This window comes from Ictalurus punctatus, chromosome 10 (genome assembly GCF_001660625.3).
Source record: "Ictalurus punctatus breed USDA103 chromosome 10, Coco_2.0, whole genome shotgun sequence".
NCBI lineage: Eukaryota > Metazoa > Chordata > Actinopteri > Siluriformes > Ictaluridae > Ictalurus > Ictalurus punctatus.
In genome coordinates, this window is record NC_030425.2 from 22,182,470 (window position 1) to 22,195,332 (window position 12,863).

At 37.9% G+C, this 12,863-nt stretch overlaps 1 protein-coding gene across 6 annotated transcripts in view; it reads right to left on the reverse strand.

Annotated features, from left to right (window-relative positions):
• Window positions 1-813: 813 nt before the first annotated feature.
• The window catches only part of LOC108270994 (A-kinase anchor protein 13), a 93,371-nt gene continuing 81,321 nt past the window's right edge, over window positions 814-12,863 (reverse strand). For 4 of the 6 annotated variants that reach the window (XM_017478111.3, XM_017478113.3, XM_017478114.3 and 1 more), the window contains 7 exons: window positions 12,592-12,744; window positions 11,753-11,814; window positions 10,633-10,677; window positions 10,028-10,078; window positions 9,196-9,612; window positions 6,865-7,183; window positions 814-2,492 (listed from right to left, as the gene is read on the reverse strand). In XM_017478111.3, coding sequence (XP_017333600.2) covers window positions 2,434-2,492; window positions 6,865-7,183; window positions 9,196-9,612; window positions 10,028-10,078; window positions 10,633-10,677; window positions 11,753-11,814; window positions 12,592-12,744 — 1,106 coding nt within the window. In that variant the 3' untranslated portion in view covers window positions 814-2,433. The remainder of the gene's footprint in view (window positions 2,493-6,864; window positions 7,184-9,195; window positions 9,613-10,027; window positions 10,079-10,632; window positions 10,678-11,752; window positions 11,815-12,591; window positions 12,745-12,863) is intronic. The other 2 variants (XM_053683379.1, XM_017478112.3) reach the window with 2 other exon arrangements.

Genomic DNA, 12,863 nt, shown 5'->3' on the forward strand with positions numbered 1-12,863 from the left:
CCCTTTATGTACCGAGATTTGACTGGATTCCTTGAATCTTTTAATTATATTATGCACTGTAGAAGGTGAAATGCCCAAAATCCTACCGATTTATCTTTGGGGAATGTTGTTCTCAAAGTGTTGGATTATTCGTTGAAGCATCTGTTGGCAGATTGGCGAGCCTCGACCCATCCTTGCTCTTGAAGGTCTAGGCCTTTTTTGGAGCCTCCTTATATACTATAATTAGACGATTGCTTCACCTGTTTCACATCACCTTCTTATTTCAACTTATCACACCGCTATTAGTCCTAAATAGAAAGAACGTACTGAAATTATTCTCATGGCTGCATCGGGAAGCTGCCGCAAGGTTGCGATGTACTTTAACAGGAAACATGGACAGCACATCACATACGACACTGTTAACAAACTTATTAACAAATTCAAAAGGCATGGGTGTGTTGCAGACCAACCGAAATGTGGACGTCCACGAACAGCCACCAACGGAGGCACATGGTGCTGACATAAATAGTCATGTTTGGGGACTTTTGGGATACCCTGTGGTGTGTACGTGCATGAGTGGAAAAGAAAAATAAGAGAAGGTAACAAGTGCCACATAAAGTATGTTGTTTTATGTTTCTAATCCAGCTGCTGTGGATTGAAACGCTTGTTAAACTAAAATGAAAATGTAAAACCATGAGATCTCACCTCAGAACTGATGGCACTTTAAACCCAATATAATACGTGAATATTTCAAATATTACTTCATTCTCCCACAGACATTCTTGACCAATACTCACTGAAAGATTGGATTTTCTAATGAAAACTGCAGAACGGTTAATTTAAACACGTTTCTTTTAATTATTTTGAGGACAATATTACATTTCCGCCTCCAAATAAAGGGTCAATGATAAATAAAGTCTTCTTACAAAATAGTGAAATCAACTACAAATTAGACAAACATACAGTATGGTCCTTTCTTATACAGTTACTATCATTCACAAAATATTTACAGTCTTAATTTTGTCCCTTTACATAATTCAGCAAGATAACAATACTGTACCTTCAAGTACTGAATATTTCTTACTTTTTTTTTCTTTTCGTTTTTACAAAAGGTTTGCACTCCTGAGAAAATGCTGCACTGTATTTTAGTGCATTTCATAATTCGTTTAAGCTACACAATCTGACTTTTATGAGCAATTATAAATACTTTGCCTGATTTACTGTATGTTTCCCTGTTTAGTCTCACACAAAAGTGTGGCCAAGACTGAAACTGCACACGTCCTCAGATTTTGTAAGGCCATAAAGGGGGAAAAAATGTATTCCCTTTTTGTGTATTAGGACCATTTTCTCTCATCAGAGTGTAATTCCTCAGTTCTGGGTCATATATATATATATATATATATATATATATATATATATATATATATATATATATATATATATATATATATATATAGGTGCATGACCATTCTTAATGATAAACAACGCAGTACTCTTTGTCGCCTCCTACTGGGTCAATTCATTCAATGCAAGTGAGTGCTAGCTGAAACAAACAAAAACAGTATGCGTATGCTAGAGATACACACGTCAAGTCAAAGTGTGACTTCTAAAGAATGGATTCAGTCAAAGACCACAAAAGCTGATCGATTAAACCCACTTGACAGAAATCTACCCAGGTGAACATTTTGTTGTATTATTTAAAAACAATAATAAACATGACATAAATGAAAGTGGTTGTGGCAACTGTTAGGCTTTGTGCCTAAGTGGTGTGAATGCGTAGTTTTTGCAGTTTTTAGTGGGTGTTGCTTCTGTGCACACACACACTCCCTGTCCAGCAGGTCAATTTATTTCTATGATTTCTACAATATTTACACTTTTACTCTTTTTAGCCTTCTTGTTTTGCTAGAAAAATACGTCTGGAATACTAGCAGGATGTCCACAGTATTTAGAATCACACACTGTGATATGTCATAATGTACGTATATAAACAAGTGGTAATAACCACAGTATAAAGGATCTCTGGAATAGAGTGTCTTGGGTTAATAATGTCTACACTGATTGTCACTGTATTCGTGGGGGTTTATAAAGTGCCTGATAAAAATTTCAGTCTCAGAGGGAAGTTAAATTACTGTAGAACCTCGTTTCGTCAACATTTTGGTGTAATTATCCACAATTGGTTTTGACTGCTCTCAATAATAAAAACCAGACTATTTAAAAACAAAACCTGCTCATATTTTGGCCTCCAGTATATATATATATATATCCCACGTGGATGCGCAACATATGCAGGATGTGGAAATATTTCAGGGCGGATTCAGCCCTATTAGCGTGACGGAGCGTGCCAGGGACACAGTGCGGGCACTTTGGCAGGCATCCTGCACTGAGTTACATTCAGCCGGTGCAGATAGCTTAGAGAACAAGGGAGTTATGAGTTGATTGGTAGCGAAGGCCAAATCAGCAGAAGAAAATTTCTCCGTCCAGTGGAGGCTCTGTCAGTGGCAGCAGATGGGATTCTGGAGAAAAGGACAGAGGTGACCTTTATAGTCATTAAAAAATAAACAGATGCTATACCTATAGATAATCATCATTCATTTCACTTACAATCAAATGGCCTTGATTAAACTGGAAGACAAATAACTGCACATGGTAAATGGTCTGCACTTATATTGCACTTTTTTAACCTTAGCAGTTCCAAAGCACTATATACTGTATCTCATTCACCCATTCACACACACACTCACACACCAATGGTAGCAGAGCTGCCATGCAAGGCGTTAACTTGCCATCAGGAGCAACTCGTGGTTCAGCGTCTTGCCCAAGGACACTTCATCATGTGGAGTCACGTAGGCCAGGAATTGAACCACCAACACTACGATTAGTGGACAACCCACTCTACCACCTGAGCCACAGCCACCCACAAAGTACAATATAAAGACCCCGGAAGTGACTCGAACTCAACAAACTAAATAATTATATACATAATATTTCAGTACGGGTAGGGAAGAGAAATAACAAAGAATTAAGCTCAAAACAATATTCATATTTTCCATTAATTTCTCTAATCAAACACAAAATAATGTTTTGGTATATTTGAAATATTCTTTCTATTCAGTCCGTACAGGATTTCACGGCGTGTTTTTGTGATTGTTGTGATTGTTTGCGATGCAACTTCTTGTGGAAAACTACTTGGCGAAATTGTAATTGCACGAAATTGTTTTGCACGGTCTTTCGCAGTGATGCGTGTTGGTAAATGAGACCTTTTAGCTGTACTCGTGTTTGACGCATGTGAATCGAAGAGGGCTTTGGCTGAATGCACATTGAGATGACGTCACATGACGCATCTTGGCCCAAATCTGAAGAAAATCTGCGGTGATTTTGAAAAATTGCAAGCTCCTTCAAATATTACGGAGTTTCCTTGATATTGTGTTAATTTCTGCTGGAATACTCCTGGAAGGAAAATCTTGTGTATTGGTTAATCTTTATAATCATGCTTATAACTCTTTGTAATGTGGTAATGACTCCTTGTAATCATTTTTATATTACCTCATGACACTCATAATGCCTTATAAAGCTCCAAAAATGTGCTATAAATAATAAGAATAAAAGTTGTAATAAGAAATCATGTTGTAATGGAAGTGTTACTATTCATCTTAATGCCATGTGGTGTACTGAAAAATCTTTCTAGCTAATAATGACCTGTATATGTTTTATGTGTATAGCTTGTGGTTGTGTTTGTTTTTACATTACTGCAGAATGATCTTTGATTTGAGTTAAAATGTCACCACTGATTACTTCCAAATATAACAAGGGTGCACATATGTAGCACTTAGCCTCCTGTCCATTCAAGGTCAAACAGGCATTACATACAGTGCCCTCCACTAATATTGGCACCCTTGGAAAATATGGGCAAAGAAGACTGTAAAAATTGTCTTTATTATTTAACCTTTTGATCCTTTGTTTAAAAAAAATCACAAAAATACTCTGCTCTCATGGATATCAAACAATTGCAAACAAAACACAGGTTTAACAAAAAAATATGTATCTTTGTTAAATATAGGTGTGCAGCGATTATTGGCACCCTTTTAGTCAATATTTTGTGCTACCTCCCTTTTCCAAGATAACAGCGCTGAGTCTTCTCCTATAATACCTGATGAGGTTGGAGAATACATGGCAAGGGATCTAAGACCATTCCTCCATACAGAATCTCTCCAGATCCTTCAAATTTCAAGGTCCATGCTGGTGGACTCTCCTCTTCAGTTCACCCCACAGGTTTTCTATGGATTTCAAGTCAGGGGACTGGGATGGTCATGGCATGGACCTTGATTTTGTGGTCAGTAAACCATTTTTGTGTTGACTTTGATGTATGTTTTGGACCATTGTCCTTGTGGAAGATCCAACCATGCCCCATTTTAAGCTTTCTGGCAGAGGCAGGCAGGTTTTCATTTAATATCTATTGATATTTGATAGAGCCCATGATGCCATGTATCCTAGCAAAATGTCCAGGTCCTCTGGCAGTAAAACAGCCCCAAAACATTAAAGAGCCATTCAACTGTTTGATATCCATGACCGCAGTGTGTTTTTGTGAATTTTTTTGAAGAAAAGATAAAAAGGTTAAACAATAAAAACTATTTTTCACAGCCTTCTTTGCTCATATTTTCCAAGGGTGCCAATATTAGTGGAGGGCACAGTACATGTGTCCTTGTCCTTGTAATGTGCCTTTAGTATATTCTACATTAAAGATTTTAAACATCTCTCTGTATGTACTTCAGGTAGAAAAAAAAAAGTCACTTGTGTCTTACAACTTATAATGAGGAATAATTTAACATATTATCTACTTTACTTGAAGCACTCAGTGATACCATTTTAAATGTTTATAATGTTTTATAATTGCTAATAAATACTACATTTGCTTTATAATTATGTACAGGTCATTATTAGTTATAAAGGTTAGACCACATGACATTATAATCAATCAGTCAATCTATGTTTATTTATAGAGCACATTTAAAAACAACCGAGGCTGACCCAAGTGCTGTACAGTGAATAAAAGGAAGAAATTCAAACAAACAATTGAAGTCATGAATATAAAAGACCCCAAGATAATAATATAGTGAGGGGATGTTAAAAGCCAGGGAAAATAGATAAGTCTTAAGAGAAGATTTAAAAGCAGAGATGGATGGAGCATGCCTGATATAAAGAGGAGGGCTATTCCAAAGTGTTGGACCAGCGGTAGTGAAGGCGCGATCACCTCGATTTTTAAGTTTGGCTCTAGAGGATGGTGAGTAGGTGATGGTCACGTGATCTCAAGGTTCGAGAAGGAGTGTACAGGAGCAATAAGTCAGTTAAGTATTGAGGTGCCAGATTATTGAGGGCTTTGTAGACAAATAAGATTTTGACATCAATCCGATACTTATCGAGGAGCCAGTGCAAGAAGAATAGAATGGGTAGGATATGGTCAAATTTGCACTTCCATTTGAGAAGCCAGCTGCATCTTGTACTGAGAAACTGGAGGACTGAGAAATACCGTGATACAGCGAGTTACGGTAACCAAGTCGAGATGTTACAAAGATCACTGTTTCAAAGTTACTCGTGGATAAAAAGGGCTTAACGTTAGAAAGAAGAAAACGATTAAAAAAACAAGACTCGACAACAGCAATTATCGGTTTGTCAAAATTTAGGCTGCTGTCAAATAGGTTTCTCGCACACCGCATATTATATGAGGCAAGAGATTCCGAGATCGAGAAACAGTGTTTTCCTTGAGGCCAAACAAAATGAGTTCAGTCTTCTTTTCGTTAAGGTTTAAAAAAATTACTTGAAAGCCGTAGTTTAAGTTCAAATCGGCAATCTTAACAGCAGGTGAAGTGAGTTTTCATTGTTACGGTCAAAGGGAAGATAGATTTGGGTATTGTTGTCATATAAATGAAAGGACATTCCACATTAATCAAAAATAGAAGCCGTGGGAGCATATACAGGGAAAACAACACCGGACCAAGAACTGATCCCTGAGGAACAGCACAACCAAGAGGTATGCTGGAAGAATGATATCCCAGATGGACAGTAAACCACCTGTTTGACAAGTAGGAGCGAAACCATTTTAATACAGTGCCATGAAGACCCATATGTCTCCGGGGGAGACAGAAGTATGTCATGGTCAACCAAATCAAACGCAGCGCTTAGATCCGTCAGGACTACAGCCATGGATTTCAATGTATCAGTCATAAGAACAATGCCATTTGGAACTCTTCAAAGAGCAGATTCAGTGCTATGTAATGGAATAAAACCTGATTGGAAAACTTCATGAATAGAATTATTTGACAAGAAAGATTGTAATTGAAACAGTACAACTTTCTCCATAAATGAATAGTAGCACTTGTTTTACACACTGATTATCATGGAATTATTTACAGCACATTATTAGAGCCATTATTCTAAATAATGCTGATAAAATGTAAAAGGAATCATTACCAAGAACAGTTATAATGCTTTATAAATATGACATAGAAGAAATTGTAGAAATTGTTACCAAATATTCGATTATTTTGAAAATAACATGATCAAATTAAGTGTTTAATCTCCGATATTATCAGTATTTAAAAAATTGGTTAATTAGTTAATTGACTTTTTCTATACATGCACCTTTTCTCAGCAAGCTTTTTCTCTAGCTCTTTCTATACATGCACCTCAAACATGTGAAGAACCTCTGAGGCTCTATTTCCATCAATAATTAGATAAAGATTAGCAATTGTATTGCTGCAATGTGAAAACAGATGGCCTGCATCAATAAGATGATTACGTAGTGAATAGGACATGTGGGTTAATCAGGTGATTTATGCTCCGTCAGTTTGGGTCATTTAAACCGGTCATTTACTGGACTAACAGTGTTACCTGCTTCCTGAGTGGGCTTGCTCTTGCTTTTCTTCTTCTTCTTCTTATCTTTCTTCTCTTTGGGCCTGGTGAGCTGGAGGAGGCAGTTGGGGATCTGTTTCTGGCCCTCTGTGCTCACGGCTTTAGGAGCGAAAGGATTGAAGGCGTTGAGGTTTCGGCCTTTCTGTTTGGAGTCCATTCTGGAGAGAGAATTCTTTCTGGGGCTGGTGAACTGTTCACCTTCGTGCTTCTCCTGCTTCGTCTCTGGCTCCACAGAGCTGCTGCTCTGAATGTTTAATGAGTCCTCGGACGTGCTCGAAAGAGTCCTGCTCACCTTCTTCTGCAATACATTCAATCCAAAAATCAGTTCTTTTGGCCTTTTGGAGTGTTTCCATGATTGGGTGTCATTTAATGTATGTTCTACTAATATTACATTTACAAATATGTATGTAAATTAAAGGTGAATAAAGCACAACATATTATGTATGTGCATATTTCAGATAACTTAAAACAATACAGCATTTTTTCTACACTTTACCTTGAAAAAGAATCAATAAAATACTGAATAATCATACTATTTATTCATTATTGTGTGAATCCATTTAACATTTCATATGTGACATATCCTTTTTCATGAAGCATCCATTAAAGGTTATTACTCAACCTTGTTACCTGATCACATTCACCCCTATGAAATATCTGTAATATTCCACAAGTCACATTTTCAATAGAAATCTGATTATCCTGAAGATCATGGGGAGACAAAAAATTCTCTCATTATTTTTTCTACATGTTCAGTCACCTCTAAGGAATAACACACAACAGACTGTTCTTACTTATGTTATAACCACGATAAACATTCATTAACTCATCAGCCTCACTCTTTTCTCTCTCTCTCTCTCGCTGATAAACTTCACAACTACTGTGACTGTTAGAAAGCGCTCGTCTCCTAACAACTAACATCGCCACATCAATGATTAAACAATTTTCTTTCTTAAACAACGTGTTTTTAAAATCCATTTATAATTAGTCTTAGATTATGTGGAGTGTCCTCTGTACAAATCCCTGTGTATGAGCTGTTGCCATAGAAACAATAATATGTTATAACAAGCGCCTTAATATTATCCTATTGTTCATGTTTGCCTCCTAAGGGATATGGGAGTAACTGGATTAAACCAACAGAAGGCCCTGAAAGACCTGCCTTAAGAGGCAGAGGAGAACAGCTTTCGGCTCTGGGTCAGGAGAAGGGAGAAGTGTTGGGGGTAGTAACACCTAACCCGAGGTATAGTTGCAGGGGGTGGCAGGGAGACGTCCCTGCAGCTGATCTATGCCAAACGGAATCAGTGGCACTGAGCATGCATTAAAGGTGCCAGTGGGTCTGGTCACAGCCCTAGTAACTGGGAAGGTCCGCATGGCTCTGGTTATGTTAGGCAAAAGTGCCGGAGTGGTATTTGGTGTAACAGGAGGAAACCATATGGAACCAGTGGCACTGTGCATGCATTAATGGTGCCAGTGGGCTCGCCATAGCCTTAGTCACTCCGGAGGCCTGTATGGTTTTGGTTGCATGTTGGCAAGACTTAAGGATGAGCAGGGAAATCCTAGGGGCACTGGAGGAGGTGTGACAGGCAGTAATGCCATAGCAGGTCAACATCTACCTGTGCGATTACTATTACAGTCAGAACTACATTCCCAGCCATGCTGACCAATCAGATTCGAGCATTCAACCGCACTGTGGTACATTTTAATAATCAAAAAGATCTTGTCAGTAAATGTTATCAATAACCACCCTGTTAACCAAATTATAGATTGAAAGTAAATGTCCTCATGCCATTAGCATGGATTCTAGTTAACCACATTCTGTGCATTTGATAATTCTATGCAAGAAAAAATACAAATCATTTAATAGAGAAATGTAGCCATCCCCAGCTTGTAAAAAAATAAGACTGTTGCCTGAGACGGGTTAACGTCTTTTTAATGGTTATGTGCATAAAAGTTAGATTTTTACAGTTACAAGGGCTAAATGTATTTTGCTAGTTGTTTGATACTATATGAAGTATAACGTTTTGGAAACCATTTCTAATAAGTTTCTGACTATGGATGAAACAGAACCTGTGTGTATTTCAGAATAGTCATGAAGTCAATTGTTTTGTTTTTTGCAATCAAATGATCTGCGCTGGTCAGTTCCCTAATTTAATAATTCATTTTACCATCATGTTTTACGTCATCAAATACGGCAATGAAATTCTGAATAATCTCTAATTGTCATACTGTGCACTAATCAGTATCCCAACAAGATTAAGAGAAAGATGCAACAAGAAAAGTGAGCACACTGTATTGGTGTATAGGTCTCACCTCCTTCTCCTTGAGCTGCTCCAGCATCTCTATCTCTCTCTGCATCTGCTCCTTCTCTCTCTCCAGCCTCCTCTGTGCATCCCTCAGTCTTTCCAGGTCTTTCTGGTAGTCCTCTTTCCTGCTCTGTAGCTCCCGCTGAGCCTCCTCCAGCTCGGAGCGCCTCTTCTGCGCCTCCTCCTCTTTGGTATTGAGGAGCTGCTCTCGGTTGCTCAACTCTTTGTCTCGTGCCTCCCACTCTTTCTCTCTGCGCTTCCTCTCCTCAGCGTGAGCGGCTGCTTCCTGTCGCTGTCGCTCTGCACTACGCTGCTTCTCCTGCTCCACTAGAGACGGAGGCCGAGACGAGGGACGTGAGGAGGGCCGCTCGCTTAGAGCCTGACGCTGTTCCTCCAGGAAGGTGTCTTGCTGAACCACCACACCCTGCACAAATGCACATACACGACGTAATTTACTTGGGCAGAATCATTTTTCAAATCATCAGTCTGTGTCTTAGATTTTATTGCAAATCAACTGTATGATTTATTTTTAAATGTCCAACAGATTTTTATCTTGATCTCAATTACTTCACAGGGTGAAATACTGCTCCAAAGTGCATAAGACAACTGCCTACATTTCATTGTAATAATAATAAGAAGAAGAAGAAGAAAGAAACAAAGAAAGAAAACAAAAGAAAGAGCATTTCAAAAGAAAGAAAGAAAACATTTTTGACAGACAGACAGATATATAGAGAAATATATAGAGTCACCCCTTATCAATCAATCTATCTATCATAAGTAAGATGGTGTGAGACTGAGTGCAGTGCTGATGTGAGTGTGCTATAGAAGTGAACACACACCTGCAGTGAACTGAGGAGATCATGGAGATGTGTAACACTGCTCAGGACCTGCTGTACAAACACAACCACATCACACTTTAATCCCACTGACATTCACAACAGCACACTCATAAGCACTGCTTCACATGCACTCCATATCAAGGGGAAAGGGTTCTTAATGTCTCTTAATGTGTTTGCAAACGCTGTAATCTCACTAAGCAGTAGGGTTAAAACAATCTGAGGATGAAAAATTGCGAACAGAGCAACACTGATTTTTTTTTTATTTCTCTGATGTTACCGGGTTGAATTTCCCAGCTTAGAACGTAAGACAACACAACACTGTGTCTACACAGAAATTGTGATGGTTTGCCTACTTATTACGTTACATTTGTTATATTAATACAAAATTCAATATACAGCTTTAAACATGTCAGATTTCAAATAATCCTGTGACGACTTGAATCAATTTGCTCTTAAAGCCAAGCAAAGACCAACACCAGAGCTAAACAAATAGCTTCCTGCTCTGTTCCAGCTGCCATCTTCAGTCTGTTAAGCAGCTAAATTCAGCAGCCATTGACTACCGATAACACAGCTCATTGAGATTGAAGCATGTTCAGAGGCGTTACCTCTCTGTTCCTCTTCAGCACCAGCGGCAGGTTGGTGTTTCCTCCCTGTGAAGAAGACAAAGCAGAGAATGGAGTCCAGCTGAGAGACTTCTTTAATCAGCCTGACTCCAGAGACCAGTAGCCATGAGCTCAGTGCTGCGCTTCTCATTATGAGCTCAAAACGGCCAAAGTGCACCTTACACCTTTCTAACTGACAATTATTTACCACCCCCCATCCCCCAGTGATGTTATTCATACGGCAGAAAAATACATATATATATATATATATATAAAATACATATATATATATATGTAAAATACATATACATATATATAAAAATACATATATATATATATATATATATATACACATATATATATATATATATATATATATATATATATATATATATATATATATATATATATATATATTAAATCCTGGAGGAATTTATTAAGTGAAAAGTGTGAAAATTGCCACTGAGGTGAAACAGCAGTGATGGATGAACGGTATCTCATCTTATAACACTGCACTACTGAATTCTCCAATCTGATTAGTTAGAGGTTGATGATTCATCTTCTAAAACATTCAAATTCCAATCACAGCTAATGCATTATCATCACGCTACACTACAGGACTAACTCATTCATAGGAAAGGCAGATACTCCATAATCTAAGCTGAATAATAAAGACACTGAAATAAACATGTTATTTAACAAAGAAAATGTCTAACTGTTGATATGCTGAAGCTTTCTGTAAGGAGATATTTATTTAACGTTTACGCAAGGAGTTTTTTTTTTTTTTGTCACATTTAGTCATTTTTCTGCCACTTTTCATTTCTCAGAGGCATAGAAACTGCATTTGTTTTTTAGCTGCCATAATGTGATAGCAAGGACTAACTTGCCACATTAATGTAACTATTAACGGGTACAGTAAATACGCAATGCGTGATTCAGTAATAAATTTTAAATTTTAATGGTTGGCAAATTGCTGATTAATTAACGCAAGTAATAAAATGTAAGAGCTTTAACATTATAGGTGCTTCTGCGCGTTTTTTTTTTCTCCCGTGTCAAGCAATGGATTGTTCAAAATAGAAAAACCAAACTTCATTTTGGACCAACTCCATTATGGACTCCTGACCTTTTTGAGAACGCTGTCGGACTCTGTCCTCCTCAAGTCCTCGACCTCCTCTTTATCCCCGTCTGAAAATCCAGACAAACGTTAGCCACAAGCAGAGACACACTAAACATTTAGCTTAGATTCTATTGCACTGAATGTGTGAACATAAAAATAAATGATCAGCTGAGAAACACAGACAGTTGCTGCTCATGCTGTATAATTTCCCCACTGGTGAATGCAATTAGCATAAAACTGCAGCAGACATGGCAAACATTTTGCTGTTGCTGCTGTAAACAGGAGACAGCGATGACAACAACAAAGAATTGCTGCCAGATGTGCGTCATATAAGCTTTCAAACTTCAAACATTTAGGCACATTATTTAAATTTATATAATAATACTTCGACTAGTTGTTTTTTTGGAAGGTTCCACCATTAAAAGTTTCATTACAAAATTAATTCAAATTGTCATTAGACTCAAGTTGACATGCTTTATAAGCATAATCATTTTGGTAATGGTGGGTTGTGGTTTTCACCACAGTAACAAAAATTAGAAAATCACAGACCACCTGGGTTTGTTTTACGGGCCGCTCTGAGGAGTCCACAATGGATTTAAAGACACAGAACAATTCGGATCGTTTAAAATAACAAAGGGGAAATGAATAAAAACACAAATATGCCAACAATTCCTAAAAGGAAGCAAAATGGAAAACTATTCAAACTGTAATAAATACAACAGAATAAATAAAATTAAATGAATACATTTTAAAAAGCTATAAAAGAATGCTTCAAGATGCAACGGTCTAATAAATTTCTTGTGCTCAGAATCTCCACAATCGACAGAGCCGAAACATGCCCTCACGTTTGGAGCTGCTCATCTGGTGGCTATCGAAGCCTCCAAAGGTCTCGGATCTGCGAGGCAGGAGCACCGAAGCTGTGTTTCCGGGATCAACGGCCCCCTGCTGGCTCACGGCTGCTCCCAGACCGCTGTGGACCAGCGTCTGCAACATCTCCACTGTAGTACACACAAACCCACAAAGACACCCACGTCACTAACCGCATTACATTAAACGAGTTACCAAAGAGTCCTGCTTGACATTTAGTGGTGGAAATGAGCCCTAATGATGCCACAAG